General features: G+C 48.7%; 4 protein-coding genes and 1 pseudogene across 8 annotated transcripts; 2 read left to right on the forward strand and 3 right to left on the reverse strand.

Moving 5' to 3' along the window:
• Nucleotides 1-210: 210 nt before the first annotated feature.
• On the forward strand, nt 211-1,868 carry l(3)73Ah (lethal (3) 73Ah). Of its 2 annotated transcripts, none has more exons than NM_080194.4 (4): nt 211-693; nt 756-908; nt 983-1,266; nt 1,385-1,868. In NM_080194.4, exons 1-4 carry the CDS (start codon nt 588-590, stop codon nt 1,508-1,510), a joined length of 669 nt encoding a protein of 222 aa, NP_524933.1. In that variant the 5' UTR covers nt 211-587; the 3' UTR covers nt 1,511-1,868. The 2 variants fall into 2 exon arrangements, with proteins under 2 accessions (NP_524933.1, NP_001246797.1); NM_001259868.2 differs by having other exon boundaries at nt 293-693.
• Nucleotides 1,795-2,786, reverse strand: tra (transformer). Of its 2 annotated transcripts, none has more exons than NM_079390.3 (3): nt 2,740-2,786; nt 2,088-2,491; nt 1,795-2,030 (listed from the first exon to the last, which is right to left on the reverse strand). In NM_079390.3, exons 1-3 carry the CDS (start codon nt 2,777-2,779, stop codon nt 1,881-1,883), a joined length of 594 nt encoding a protein of 197 aa, NP_524114.1. In that variant the 5' UTR covers nt 2,780-2,786; the 3' UTR covers nt 1,795-1,880. The 2 variants fall into 2 exon arrangements, with proteins under 2 accessions (NP_524114.1, NP_001014588.1); NM_001014588.2 differs by having other exon boundaries at nt 2,088-2,666.
• Nucleotides 2,787-2,942: 156 nt separating this feature from the next.
• spd-2 (spindle defective 2) lies at nt 2,943-6,750 on the reverse strand. Its single transcript, NM_140649.4, has 3 exons — nt 6,618-6,750; nt 5,800-6,556; nt 2,943-5,738 (listed from the first exon to the last, which is right to left on the reverse strand). Exons 1-3 carry the CDS (start codon nt 6,700-6,702, stop codon nt 3,140-3,142), a joined length of 3,441 nt encoding a protein of 1,146 aa, NP_648906.1. The 5' UTR covers nt 6,703-6,750; the 3' UTR covers nt 2,943-3,139.
• Nucleotides 6,751-6,916: 166 nt separating this feature from the next.
• Apl (Apollo) lies at nt 6,917-12,195 on the forward strand. 3 transcript variants are annotated; one of them, NM_001300155.1, is made up of 9 exons: nt 6,917-7,335; nt 7,823-7,995; nt 8,055-8,412; nt 8,473-8,770; nt 8,830-9,236; nt 9,763-9,872; nt 9,932-11,054; nt 11,180-11,397; nt 11,477-12,195. In NM_001300155.1, the coding sequence occupies exons 1-9, from the start codon at nt 7,270-7,272 to the stop codon at nt 11,901-11,903; spliced, it is 3,180 nt and encodes a 1,059-aa protein (NP_001287084.1). In that variant the 5' UTR covers nt 6,917-7,269; the 3' UTR covers nt 11,904-12,195. The 3 variants fall into 3 exon arrangements, with proteins under 3 accessions (NP_001287084.1, NP_001261956.1, NP_730182.1); NM_001275027.1 differs by having other exon boundaries at nt 7,156-7,335; NM_168676.2 differs by having other exon boundaries at nt 7,156-7,335; nt 8,055-8,773.
• On the reverse strand, nt 12,184-14,459 carry CR18217 (annotated as a pseudogene).
• Nucleotides 14,460-14,494: the final 35 nt, after the last annotated feature.

Below are 14,494 nucleotides of genomic sequence, written 5' to 3' on the forward strand. Positions count from 1 at the left end.
GATATGGTGACACGATTCACCCACACATGCATGCATTGGGCTACGATGGCTGTGACACAAGGTGTGAAGAAATCACTGGGTTACAATGAGCGCTATTTATAAATATTTTGGAAGTATGCTGCAGGATTTCATAAAAGTAGTATGCAATTGGTATGCTTGATTCATATTGTTTAAAATTTGCTGTGCTACGTCAATTTTGTACTTGAAAAATATGGAGTCGTGACATGCCGCCAAAGCGGTGACTTGTCACGGTGAAATAATCGCGACTAGTAGCAGGTACGCAACTATCGCCCATCGCTAGCTCACACGTACACACAATTTATTTAGTCGTGATTTCTATTTTATTTGTTTCAAATTACAACCAAGAAGGAAACAAATCGCGACCAAAATCCGCTGGCCACAATGCCGAGTGCCTGTACAAGCGTGCGCGAGCATTCCCACTAATCGGAAGCGAGCGCATCCGCCGTTTTGAGCGTTTTCCGCGCGGGAGTGGGAAATCGAAAAGGCAAGGCAAGCCATCGGTCCGCTGCAAAATAGGGATAAATAGGATATAGTAACGTAGTTCAGCACACAATCGGGGGGCCAGCATGGAGCGGCGCGTGAAGCTGAAGACGATCAATCCGCACATAACGTGCAAGATCTGCGGCGGCTACTTCATCGATGCCACCACGGTGACGGAGTGTCTGCACACATGTGAGTTGGTCCGGCATGGAACACTACCTGCCCAATAACGTCAGTGTTTGTTGCAATTACAGTTTGCAAGAGTTGCCTGGTGAAGCACCTGGAGGAGAAGAAGACCTGCCCCACCTGCGACAACATCATCCATCAGTCCCATCCCCTGCAATACATCAGCTTCGATCGCACCATGCAGGACATTGTGTACAAACTGGTGCCGAAACTGCAAGAAGGTTGTCTTGAGCGTGCTATTATTATTATTGTTTCTTCTACTAACTCACTCACACTCCAACCCGAAACATTCCAGATGAATCGCGCCGAGAGCGGGACTTCTACAAGAGCAGGAACATGCCGTGTCCCAAGGATATCACGCAGAACCACGAGGACGACAACGAGAAGGTGATGGACGCCCACGCCGAGTCCGACTTCCATCGCCTGGACGAGCAGGTGAACGTGTGCCTGGAGTGCATTAGCAATAACTTCAAGAACCTGCAGAGGCGATTCATTCGCTGCAGCTCGCAGGCGACGATAACGCATCTCAAGAAGCTGGTGGCCAAGAAGATCCTCAACGGCATCGAAAAGTACAGAGAGGTGAGAGGCGAAAGCCAAGTTTCGGAACAGTAACTGCTCTCAGTGAAAGCTCAGACTGGCTTAGTTACTTGTATACATGGCACATACTTATATGATAACTACGTATCTTATCTTTCAGATCGACATACTGTGCAACGAGGAGCTGCTCGGCAAGGATCACACGCTGAAGTTCGTCTACGTGACGCGCTGGCGCTTCCGGGATCCGCCGCTTCGGCTGCAGTTTCGTCCGCGGGTCGAGCTCTAACCACTGTTTTAGTATAATGCCACAACAAATGATCTATTTTTATAATTTATTGACAATGCGTAAATATCGTAATTAGGAGAGTCGCTAGTGTTAGTCCCCTCGAAACCATGAGTGTATGTGTAAATGTGCATGTATAAAGTCGTAAATATATGGTTATCCCTCCTAGAATTAAGTAACTTCCACTTCCTAACTCGTGTGACCCTTTTTTTGCCGCCTTCTTTGCTGCATTTGCTCATGATTTAATCAACGTTCTCCGTTTGCAATATTTTATGTTCTCCATTTTTAGTTTGAAATATATATGTATTTATTATTTTAATGTACAAAACACACGAATGTAAATAAATTTGTAATTATGTCGAATGGAGTATGTTCAATATGGGGGACGCCCCGCGTTTCTGTAGCCAAATCGCGGAACTCCAATGAACGGCGGTCGCTGGCGGTATCTGTAGGGGGCCGGTGGAAACGGCGGAGGACGTGGTAGCCTTTGGTATCCAAAACTTTGCTGCATACCAGACATCCCCTGCAAAATCGATTTAAGTTAGATTTGTTATTTGTTTCAATACAAATAACTACTAACGTAGAAATCCTGTGGTGGCACTTGCACATAGTAGTTGATGATCTTTGGCGGAGGATTATACCGATGCGGGCTCCGTTGACGGCGTCTTCGTTCACTGCTGCGACTTCGGCTATGTTGACGGCGTTTTCGTTCACTGCTGCGACTTCGGTTGCGATTGCGGCTCCTAGAGCGCTGGCGATGCCTTCTGTGCCTGCTCTCTCTGATGGACGACTGTGATCTGGATCTGGAGCGAGTGCGTCTGGTGGATTGGTGCGCTCTTTGGCGCAATCTTCTCAACCGATCCTGTTCTCGAACCTCGTCTGCAAAGTACGGAATCTTGTGCTCCTTCTTTCTGCTGTCCCTCTCGCTTGATCGCCCATGGTATTCTCTTTCTCGCCGGGATCGAGACCTTGAGCCACGGGAATCTATGTGAAAAGAGTGTGCGGTTAGTCAATGCATCTAACGCATAGTGTTTGGCGCATCGTCGGAGACGGAATCCACGTAATGCGCAGTTGAGAGTCCTATTGTCCTAGCTTCTCTTTCTCTGTCTGGTCGTCCAGCGTTCATTCTCATCCATTTCACATTTCACACAATATGACACTAGAAAAAAAACAACAAAAAGATGGCACTGGATCAGAATCTGATCAGATCGGTTATACTATATAGTGGGTACCTCGATGCTGGGTTCCACTGCTGTCGGCATCCATTTTCATCGGAAAATGCTGGAAATTAAATGATGCACTTTCCTCAGTGTGACCGTACTCGGCTTGCACCTTGCAATGTGCCCGCCAACTCACTTTTCGACGAACTATCGCTACATATACGTTACTTTTTGAATATTCGAGAGCAACATATCAAAATTTAAAATTAACTCATATACTTTATTAGTTTTTATTTAAGCTAAATTCAACTTTTAGGAAACAAGCGAGTATTTTAACTTTAGGGTTATGCGTTTTCCTTACAAATACTCTGCAAACACGGTTTCATTTCACAAGTACACAATACAATTTTTGTTTAAACTAACTACACAAACATAGGGAAAGCAGAATTAGCAGGCACAAATAAAACAAATTTTAAAATTTAAAACTAATCGGGACACTGATGCGCTCGTTTTCCATGGAGACCACAATGAGCGGCTCCCTTTCGAGCAAATCCTGCCTGGGTGAGCGGAGCAGGCGCACATCGATCTCCGCGTGGCCGCCATCCGGGGATACGTAGCACTCACTGGGACTGATTCGCACCAAATCGGGCACATTGCATGTGACCTCGATGAGCTGCCTGGAGCAGAAGCTGTTGGTTACGGACAAAGTGGCCAGTGGCGAACAGCCCACTCCGAATTCCAGCAAACCTGGCTGCACACACCAGTTTTGCTCGACGGGCGTCAACGTTGTGGTGTCCGCCTCCAATAGCTCATCCACTGGCTCCAATAGATGGCTCTGCGTTGGCGTCGGCGAATTGGCCACACATATGGTGCGGAATAGCACGGTTTCGTCGGCCTCCGGCAGGAACATCAGGGAACTCTCAGACGATTCATCAAAGTCCCGATTGAGGGTAAGCGCAACATCAATAATCCGCACTACTGTGACCAAGTCCAGAATAAACTCTGGCGGTTCGTTCAGCTGACCGATGTTGCGCACTGGCTGCTCGTCCGGAAATTCGCCCCAAATGCTGTCCAGCATCGGCGATGTGAGTTTCTCTCGCTGTCGGCTGCTCATCCTTTGGACCAAGCTACGCATACGCTGTCTGTTGGGCTCGTCTCCGCAGAAAATCCGCATATTGGCCAGGGTCAACACCTGTGCGGTCTTCTTAAGTATGTTCTTCAAGTCCTCACGATTCGGTCGGAAAAGTATCTGCACGCAGCGCTCGCTATTTGGCGGCAATATCAAGCGGCTCGGACGTACCTCGAAGGCCTCGCTGAGGCGCAGTTTCATGAGCACGGTGGAGTCCACTGATATACCAACGAAAGCGGTGAGAGGGCCCTTGTTGTGAAACTTGAGATTCGCCGAAAGCGGACCAGCGGACAGCTCGCATACATCGCCGATGGTAAGGAAACTGGCGCCCACCGGTCCCTTTAGCAGACCGTTTATGGTGATGGACGCACTGCCCCCGTAGCCGTACAACGGAATCTCTAGGCCCGGCTGGTTGCTGTTATGCGCTCCTGGTGGTGCATAGAAAGACAAGGCTCCGATGGCCGCTCCACAGACAGTGGGGCAAAAGTTGATCACTACCGAGCGGCATTCCATGGCTTGGAGTGTGATCGTGCTGCTGTCGGTGCCCACCAGCTGGAATCCGGGTCCCTGGATGCCAAGCCGAATGACCAGCCGTTTGTCCGCTGTGTTCTTAACCTGCATGGACTTACGCACATCTGTCCGCAGCTTTGTGCTTCCCCAACAGAGGGTCGTGTGGGTCACCTTTAGGGGGAGCAGTTTTCCATCGCGATGACTGAACTCACTAGAGTTCGAGCAGCGCGAAATACTACGTGGCACTGCAACAGAGCTGGTTCCCAACCCACGTCTTCCACTCGCTGTGAATCCGCTGGTGGAACTGGCCTCACTACCTGCGGGCGAGGAGTTTGCTTTGCGGGCTGCTCCACTCATGAGCTGCCGGCGGTCGGAACTGGTTGTGCTGTCCAGCAGCGGCGACGAGAGACAGCTTCTTGGCGAGGACAGGGGCGATAGATTTTTGGCCAGGTTCGGTGAAATGCCAAAATCACGTTCGGTAGAAGAGGCCACGGCAACGTCACAACCATCCAAGCGAGTGCTGCTTAAGGAGGAGGCTTTGCGCGGAATCAAGCCCATTGTAGCGATCGAAACCCTCTTCTTGTTCACTGGCGTCTTGTCCTCGTCCTCCTCATCGTTTTCATCCTCGGTGCAGGTCAGTGGACGTACGCCGTCGCTACTCGACGGACTTGCGGCTCTTGGAGAAATCTTAGTACGTCTCACTCTGCGGCTAGGCTCCTTTACCGGCGTCGAGGGCCACTCATCGATGTCCGCCTCGGCTTCTGTCTCTACGGGATCGGTGTCCGCACGGCTGATGGTGATTTGCGGATGGTCCGCCAGCGGACTGAGCGGCTTGCGCGAGATGCTCTGCTGCAAATGACGAAAATCCGTTGAGTTTAGCACAGAGTCCGTGAAACTCATGGTGTCGGTAAGCTTGTTGGAGCCGCACGAAGTGCGCTCCGCATGGGAGTTGCTGCTCTGGTTCTCCTTGTTTTCCCCATCGTCATAATTGTTTCCACGACCATGCTCCCACAGGTGGTTGACAACCTCTACAGTGGATGTATCCGAATTGAGATCTATGTCCCTTAGCGCCTTGTCGATCGCGGAGAGACTTAGGATCTCGGAGCTCGACGGCGGACGCTTGGTCTCTTTGGCTGCCAGACCATTCCTGCTCTTTAGCGCAGTTTCAATCCGATCCTGTTGCATCTTACGCATAAGATTGCGTCCGAGATTCGAGCCAGTTATGGCATCCGTTTTAGTGTATGTTTTATTGTCTGGCTGTGGGGTCTTCTCGCCAACCGAATCCAGTGTCACGTTACTTTCTGGTTCCAATAGCGGTTGGTTGGTTCGCGAACGATTCGGGCTGCTATTGCTCACAATGTTCCATATATTTTCCGAACGCGTCTGGAAGTAGTTGCCCAGCGAAAAGTCTGGATCTCCGGCCAAGACAGAACTGTAAATAAAAGTTGAAAGTTGATCAAATTATATTTGGAAGACTATTTTATGTTGCTTACTTGGACACCGAGGTTTCTATCTCGGATGTTGGTGCGGCAATCTTCTTCAACGCCTGTGTGCTCAACGTGGCCGTCGGCATGGCCGTGAACTCCTGCGCCCAGGAGATTTCACCGAGCACCAATTTGGACTGCATTAGCTCGGCGGGAGCAAAGCTCTCATCCTGGCCTTCCGCCGCCAACGAGGCAGATCCAAAGGAAAATCCCCCACCTCCGTTAAGACTCAGTTCACTCATGTCCGCAGTGCGCGGTAAGCTGCGCGAGCAGTTGAATGAATCTGAGAGGCTGCTGGAGCTGCCACGTGATAAGTGATAGCTGGCCTCCGCCTGACTGGCATCCTGCAGCTTCCTTTCCAACAGGCGAGCCTTCTCAACGAAGGATGACTTTAGAATTTCGGCCACCGACAGGGATGGCTTCTCCCTGCGGCGCTGTTTTCCCGCCTGGCAGAGTGTGGACCTGCCGGTGATCTCCGCAGGCTCAAAAGAGATGTTTGTGCCCTTGGTGGCGGGCGTGACCAAAGCAAAGGAGCTGCTGCTGTTCAGATCGATGGTGTCGTCTGTTACCAGCTCCGAGATGTTTGTGGACAAGCGCATCTGGAGGGCAGTGCTCTTTGCTTGGCTGGAACGCGACGGTCGGGGCTTTTCCAGTGTCTCCAGCGCACGCAGTCGTTCTTCTCGGAGCCGCTCGTGGACGGCGGGAGAGTCCCGACCAGTGCCGCTCCTCCTTCCACTTTTGCTGAAGCTGGACAAGTCGCCGAAGACTGTAGGGAATGAGGATTACTTGCTGCTTCGGCTTATTTCCGGCGTGCTCCACCTGCTTACCCTTTAGATTGTCCATGTTCAGGATGCCCAGCGAGTTCTGGTCCATGAAACTGCCATTTCCTTGGCTTCCACTGCTACTGTCCATTCCGCTTTGTCCTTAAACAGTTACAGTTTGCAGTGCGAACGCGAAAACAAAAAAAAGGCGCGTCGCTTCGATCAAAAATGGACGTCGATAAATGATAAAAGATCCAGGGCTGCATACTAGTGTCGAAGCGGCCTTTGCTTACTTGTCCGGTCGATCAAATGTCAAAAATGTAAATATTTTTAGTATTCTACTGCATCACTGCTGCTAGCGCATATATCAAAACTCCACAATAAACAAAAAAACATAAATACACATATATAATAAACAAAAAAACATAAATACATATATTAAAGAAAAATGTTAACACAAGTCACCAATTAACTGCGCGAGATAAATTTACGTTACATCCCCACTCGTTAAACCGCAATGATAACCGCTAGCCAATTCAAGAGTAGAATGTAAAATAAGCTTACGATAAACTGTAAACTGCAACAAGCGCAAAACGTGCGACGGGGATTTCTCCCCGGTATTCCACTTTTCAATTCTCAATACCGCGTAACGTCGTCTGCAATTTGTACCGGATTGCATTGGATTATCCGCCTGGGCGCGAACAGTAACTCCCCAAAAATGGAGGCAGCTATTCTGGATATAATCAACGGGATCCTGACCATAGACACGGAACGAATCCGTGAGGTGAGCAAAGCGGGCCATCCGGCAATAAGAAAGGAGGTTATCCTGGGCGCCAATGGATGTCTTTCATGTATGCTTTCCTTTCTGACTGCTTCACGTTTGTCTGATCAGTTAAGTTGAATCCACACTTAGCTGTAAAAATAGGTGTATAATATTTTTTTTTTTTTTAATTTAATGTTTAATGTTCTATTTGATCAGAACAAACTTCCGAAAACTATTGCACTTTTTTAGAAATAATTATTTATATATAAATAATAATTATAATAATTATTAAAAAAAATTATTATAAAAATTATAAAAATAATTATAATTAATAATAATTAATTAATATTATATTTTTATTTGCATTAAACTCGTGGATATACCATTACATTGCTCGAATGGACGCACACTTCGTCGCTTCCTAATTGAAAAATTACTTATGTTGATAGCATGATAGCATAGGGCCATAAAAGTCGCTAATAAAGTTCCATTTCTTTCGCTTCCTTAGTCCACAGCCAAGATGCTAAAGGCCTACGAGAATCCCGATTCTCTGCTGGTTCTCACCCAGATCGTGATGTCGGACAGGCCGGTCCAAGAGCGGCAGGTCGCCGCCGTGCTCCTCAAGAGGCGGGTCAAAAAGTTACGCCACTGGCAGTTGGTTCCCGCCGAGCACCAGGCAGCGTGAGTTAACTGGTTACCTTTTAATGACTATGATACAGTAACGGATGCATGTTTTTTAGAATCAAATCGAACATGCTACAGGTCCTCATCGCGGTGAAGGAAAAGACCGTGAAGGGCACGGTGGCCTTTATAATTGGATCGCTGGTGCGCCACGAGGAGGGCGAGCAAAACTCCTGGAGGGAGGAAATACTGAAGTTTATTTACGAACGTTGCAGCAGCCCCGATCCAATAGAAAGCGAGCGGGGCAGCTCAATCTTTTCCTCGCTCATGGACGCTGCTCCCGATCAGTTTTCGGACCACACGGATACTATGTTCCCATTGCTTGCCGGCATTCTAGTTACCGCCGAGGCGAATGGGAACATGGCCACACCCACCGTGCATAACATGCTGACCGGTTCATGCTTCTTGTTGCCTTTCGTAAGTGGACATAGTAATGCTGAGCAGATTGTGGTTAAGGCTGTGCCGCTCATACTCAAGGCCCTGGCCGCCTTTGTCGAAAAGGGGTACAGTATTGAGTTCATGGGTGCCTTTGATATCATCGACAGCATGGCCGAGCATGTGCCCCACTTGCTGACCGGTAATGTGAAGCTGCTTCTGGAGTTTTGTCTGATGATTGCGAGAAACAAGCAGTTCGACGCTTCGATTCGGGTTCAGGTGCTTACCTTTGTAGGCAGCCTAGTTCGCCTCAAGAAGAAAATTATTATGAAGCAGAAACTACTACAGCCCACACTATCTGTTCTTTTCGAAGTGATTTGCCAGGACGACCTCGAGGAAGGTGGTAACTGCTCCTTTATATTTCTGTTGCCATGCTTGCTAACCCTATTCCTATTCTAGACGATGATTACTTTTCCTCGGAGAGCCTGAGTAGTCCATCCAATGCAGCTGCGCAGACACTGGACCTGATGGCCCTTCACATGGTGCCGGACAAGTTTATTCCGCCACTACTGGATTTGCTGGAGCCTGCGTTGCAGAGCCCGGAACCTGTGCTTCGCCGTTCCTCTTTTATTTGCATGGGCGTTATTGCCGAGGGCTGTTCCGAGGCCATTGGGAAAAAGTATCTCGAGGTCATGCTAAATATCATCAAAGCTGGAGTGTTGGACTCTGTTATGTTCGTGCGGACCGCCGCATTCTTCGCCCTCGGTCAGTTTTCCGAGTTTCTTCAGCCGACGATCTGCAAGTTTGCTCCCCAAATTCTACCCGTGTTGTTCGACTATCTAAACCAGCTGGTACTGGAACTCAAGGTAGGTAATCATTGTGGCCATCTTCGACCAACTTGGAATTTGTATATTTTACATTCTCGTTTATTTGTTTGTGCTGCTTCTAAAGGCTGGCCATAACAGCAATGGGCCAAATCTCGATTCCGTACCTGCCAAAGATTCCATAATGTACTTAGACAAGATACAGATCAAGCGAAGATCGGTCCTCGCCAAATATAGGGTGCTTTTTCGATGTCTTACTGTTTACTATGTACTTGATTGCACATCAAACACCTAAAATTTGTTGAATAGTTTGCCAGATTGATTACATTAAGAGCTCTGTTGTAGATATATCATTTCGCACTGGTTTATTTAACTTTTTGGCGTATGTTAAATGTTCATTGACTCGTTTCTTAATTGTTATTTAAATGAGTAATAAGTTCGTCGGTTACATAAAGAAGGTGTCTTCAAATGGGGTTCTTTTCACGTTTTTTGAGGACTGCATTCCGTTTTGCACCAACAAAGCCAACAAATTGTTTGGCAGAAACATACTAAATGTATTTTCTTTCAGGTTGGTGAGCCGGATTCGAAACATATGGATCGTATGTTTTATGCCCTGGAGACCTTTTGCGAGAATCTGGATGAGGATATTGTTCCTTATTTACCCACACTTATGGATCGGTAAGACTAGACTATACTACGGAAATATGAGTCCACTCCCTGATAAACTTATTGTGCAGTCTGTTTGGGGTTATGGAACCGCAGAACTCAAATCAAATGCGTGAAATGGCTTTGTCGGCCATAGCAGCGGTGTCAGCAGCAGCTAAGGAAAACCTGATGCCATATTTCCCCAGGATCATGACCGTACTACAGGGCTGTCTGGTGAAGGATTGCCCAAAAGAAATGTACAGTCAGCGCATCCAAGCTATCGACACTCTGGCCGCGCTGTGTCGCGAATTGGGCAAGGATAATATTATTCCTCTTGCCGACGATACAATGAACTTCTGCCTGATGATGCTGGAAGACGGTCCGGATGATCCCGAGTACCGCAGGAGTATATACAACCTGATGTCCTCCCTGTCATCAGTTGTCAACGAGAGCATGGCCAGTGTGTTCCCCAAGTTCATTGATCGCATAATGGAGTCTGTGATTTTTTCGGAGGACATGGTGCCAAATGTGTCGGACAATGCGGACGATGATTTGGCCCTAGTAGATGCCCCCGACATAGAGATTGATTTAGAGCACACAGACGACGAAGATGACCAAGACGCTTACCCGGTGGAGAATGATTATATCGTCGAAAAGGAGGAGGCCATTCTGTCACTCAAGGAGTTTGCTACCCATACCGGCGCCGCCTTCGCGCCCTATTTGCAATCTGCATTCGAGAACGTCTACAAGATGATTGATCATCCGCAAGGCGACGTTCGTATGGCATGTATTGACTCCATTTGCTCGTTCATTACGGCTCTCCACAAGTTGGATGATGCCGCCGGCCTGAAGCGCGCCTGCGAGATTGCCATTCCAAAGTTTGCACATATAATGCGCACCGACGACCAGGTTGCGGTCGTACTCCGCATGCTTGACGTCCTCTACGATGTCTTCAAGTACGTGCCGGCGATAAACAGCCAGGAGCACGCCGAACTTATATTCGGTTGCATCAGGGACATCTTCACAAATAAAATGGCCTGTCAGTTTAACGAGGAGAGCGGCGGCGGAGATGATGAGTGTTCGGAGGAAAGCGAGAACGACGAGATGCTGTTCGAGAACGCTGCCAATCTGTTCCCCATGTTTGGCTTAACCCTTCAGCCGGAGCTGTTCTCGCTTTATTTTGGACGCCTTTACCATTTCTATATTCAAAGGCTGGTAGGTTTTGCACGAAATACCGAACATGATGTGGCAAAGGAGAGAGGTCGATCTTCTCTTGGCAATAATTCATACAACCATCGATATTCCGAACGGCTTACTGAAATTCAATTATTTCGTTTCAGGCGAAGGTAAAGGAGCGCGATTTACCAGAACAGCGGGCATACATCTATGGCGCACTTGCTGACTGCTGCAAGGCGTTAAAAGGTTGCTGTGCTACTTATTTCGATGCCCTACGTCCCATTTTTATCGCCGGTTCCAGGGATTCTGATGCCAAAGCGCGACAGAACTCCTATTTTGCACTAGGCGAAATTGTCTTCCATTCCGAGGAAAAATCATTCGAGTGGGTTTCCCGGAAATGAACTTTTCTGCAGAATCTAGTTTTGATGTATATGTTTTTTGTTTTTTTTTTGCATCCATAGGTCTTATCCGACAATTTTGCAAGCCCTTTCCGAAGCAATTGTCAGGGAATCCGTTCCTGCCGCCATGGACAACATTTGCGGAGCAGTTGCTCGTCTCATAGTTACCAACCCAGATTCAGTGCCGCTTGGCCAGGTGCTGCCCGTGTGGCTCAACCATTTGCCACTGAAGGATGACACCGTGGAGAACGATGTGATTCAGAAGGCGTTCCGTGTGCTATACTTGAAGGCCCGCCCCAGCATTGAGGCACATCTTGAGCAAATCCTGGCCATCACCATAGAGGCGAGTTACAAGAGACAGATGCCTGACGTCGAGACAACCGAGAGCGCGGTGGCCCTCATCAAAGAGATTCGCGCCAACTACCCGGAACTGTTCAGCAAAGTATCGAACATGAATCCAGAAGTGTTCAATTATGTGCAAGCCCTGTAAGCCCACATATCCGTGTGAAAACCACCAAACAGCTCAGCACACCCAACGTCCTCCGCCCGCAGATTCATTTATTGGAAGTGATGCAAGCTTTTTATACGAATACTTTCGAAATAGTCTTAAATTTCAGTTGTGCTTCTGTGGAGTTAAATCATTCAAGATGAGCGATCTTTAAAATGGCAAGATGAAGGTTTCTACGCGCCAAAAAACGGAGGCAAATGTTTTCTAACTTATAACCACATCCAGTGAGACATTAATATGCATTGAAATAATATAGGGATTACTTGTTTCATTGAAGGCTATGTTATTATTTAAAATTGGTTTTTCTTCAACCATTAGGCAGTTGATCTTAACTCTTATAGTTTCAGTCTAGTTTCTACCAGTGTGCATTTCGTCGGATGACAACCTCACGGACTATGTCGGCATGATTGGCGTGCAGCTTGAGATTCGAGTCGACGTCCGTCCAGCGCACATTGGAGGCATCGTCACCGGCCATTAGCTCCAATTGTCCCACCTGGCTCCCGTCTTCATCGTGGAAGTTCAGCGCAGTGGTTTCCATCCAAGCGTTGTCCGTGTTTCGAAAATCGTCTACGTAGCCTTGGTATACCTGAACGCCTCCCGCTTGAAAAAATCGCTCAACCATGTTGGCTTTGTCCGTGAAATTCAATGCCTCCTCGGTGAACTCCCGCTTAAGGGTGACACTGACATTCTCGCCGGGATCGACCATTCCACCGGGAATGGCCCACAACTTGTTGTCGGACCGCTGTATGGCAACCATCTGTATGATATTCCTGCAGGAAAGAGGAAGTGATGTCATCACAGTTAATGGGCTATTGGGCCAACTTACCGGTTGTCGGGTTGGCCACAATTGCTCCTTGGTCGTCACGCTTCCAGCGCGTGACGATTGGATCTGCGGCAGGATTTGGACTGAGCGGCTTGCGCGAAATGCTCTGCTGCAAATGACGAAAATCCGTTGAGTTTAGCACAGAGTCCGTGAAACTCATGGTGTCGGTAAGCTTGTTGGAGCCGCACAAAGTGCGCTCCGCATGGGAGTTGCTGCTCTGGTTCTCCTTGTTTTCCCCATCGTCATAATTGTTTCCACGACCATGCTCCCACAGGTGGTTGACAACCTCTACAGTGGATGTATCCGAATTGAGATCTATGTCCCTTAGCGCCATGTCGATCGCGGAGAGACTTAGGATCTCGGAGCTCGACGGCGGACGCTTGGTCTCTTTGGCTGCCAGACCATTCCTGCTCTTTAGCGCAGTTTCAATCCGATCCTGTTGCATCTTACGCATAAGATTGCGTCCGAGATTCGAGCCAGTTATGGCATCCGTTTTAGTGTATGTTTTATTGTCTGGCTGTGGGGTCTTCTCGCCAACCGAATCCAGTGTCACGTTACTTTCTGATTCGGGCTGCCATTGCTCACAATGTTCCATATATTTTCCGAACGCGTCTGGAAGTAGTTGCCCAGCGAAAAGTCTGGATCTCCGGCCAAGACAGAACTGTAAATAAAAGTTGAAAGTTGATCAAATTATATTTGGAAGACTATTTTATGTTGCTTACTTGGACACCGAGGTTTCTATCTCGGATGTTGGTGCGGCAATCTTCTTCAACGCCTGTGTGCTCAACGTGGCCGTCGGCATGGCCGTGAACTCCTGCGCCCAGGAGATTTCACCGAGCACCAATTTGGACTGCATTAGCTCGGCGGGAGCAAAGCTCTCATCCTGGCCTTCCGCCGCCAAAGAGGCAGATCCAAAGGAAAATCCCCCACCTCCGTTAAGACTCAGTTCACTCATGTCCGCAGTGCGCGGTAAGCTGCGCGAGCAGTTGAATGAATCTGAGAGGCTGCTGGAGCTGCCACGTGATAAGTGATAGCTGGCCTCCGCCTGGCTGGCATCCTGCAGCTTCCTTTCCAACAGGCGAGCCTTCTCAACAAAGGATGACTTTAGAATTTCGGCCATCGACAGGGATGGCTTCTCCCTGCGGCGCTGTTTTCCCGCCTGGCAGAGTGTGGACCTGCCGGTGATCTCCGCAGGCTCAAAAGAGATGTTTGTGACCTTGGTGGCGGGCATGACCAAAGCAAAGGAGCTGCTGCTGTTCAGATCGATGGTGTCGTCTGTTACCAGCTCCGAGATGTTTGTGGACGAGCGCATCTGGAGGGCAGTGCTCTTTGCTTGGCTGGAACGCGACGGTCGGGGATTTTCCAGTGTCTCCAGCGCACGCAGTCGTTCTTCTCGGAGCCGCTCGTGGACGGCAGGAGAGTCCCGACCAGTGCCGCTCCTCCTTCCACTTTTACTGAAGCTGGACAAGTCGCCGAAGACTCTAGGAAATGCGGATTACTTGCTGCTTCGGCTTATTTCCGGCGTGCTCCGCCTGCTTACCTTTAGATTGTCCACGTTCAGAATGCCCAGCGAGTTCTGGTCCATGTAACTACCATTTCGCTGGCTTCCACTGCTTCTGTCCATTCCGCTCTGTCCTTTAACAGTTACAGTTTGCAGTGCGAACGCGAAAACAAAAAAAAGGCACGTCGCTTCGATCGAAAATGGACGTCGATAAATGATAAAAGATCCAGGGCTGACACTAGTGTCGAA

The sequence above is a fragment of the Drosophila melanogaster genome, chromosome 3L (genome assembly GCF_000001215.4).
Source record: "Drosophila melanogaster chromosome 3L".
In the NCBI taxonomy this organism is placed as follows: Eukaryota; Metazoa; Arthropoda; class Insecta; order Diptera; family Drosophilidae; genus Drosophila; species Drosophila melanogaster.

Bases quoted from the DNA above. Each gene is read 5' to 3' on its own strand.
- tra (NM_079390.3), bottom strand. From the start codon at position 2,779: ATGAAAATGGATGCCGACAGCAGTGGAACCCAGCATCGAG. The intron at 2,492-2,739 runs GTACCCACTATA...CTTTTCACATAG, and splicing joins CAGTGGAACCCAGCATCGAG to ATTCCCGTGGCTCAAGGTCT. The intron at 2,031-2,087 runs GTTAGTAGTTAT...TCGATTTTGCAG, and splicing joins TGCCACCACAGGATTTCTAC to GGGATGTCTGGTATGCAGCA.
- spd-2 (NM_140649.4), bottom strand. From the start codon at position 6,702: ATGGACAGTAGCAGTGGAAGCCAAGGAAATGGCAGTTTCATGGACCAG. The intron at 6,557-6,617 runs GTAAGCAGGTGG...CATTCCCTACAG, and splicing joins GAACATGGACAATCTAAAGG to TCTTCGGCGACTTGTCCAGC. The intron at 5,739-5,799 runs GTAAGCAACATA...TTTTATTTACAG, and splicing joins ATAGAAACCTCGGTGTCCAA to TTCTGTCTTGGCCGGAGATC.
- Apl (NM_168676.2), top strand. From the start codon at position 7,270: ATGGAGGCAGCTATTCTGGATATAATCAACGGGATCCTGACCATAGAC. The intron at 8,774-8,829 runs GTAACTGCTCCT...TTCCTATTCTAG, and splicing joins GGACGACCTCGAGGAAGGTG to ACGATGATTACTTTTCCTCG. The intron at 11,055-11,179 runs GTAGGTTTTGCA...ATTTCGTTTCAG, and splicing joins ATTTCTATATTCAAAGGCTG to GCGAAGGTAAAGGAGCGCGA.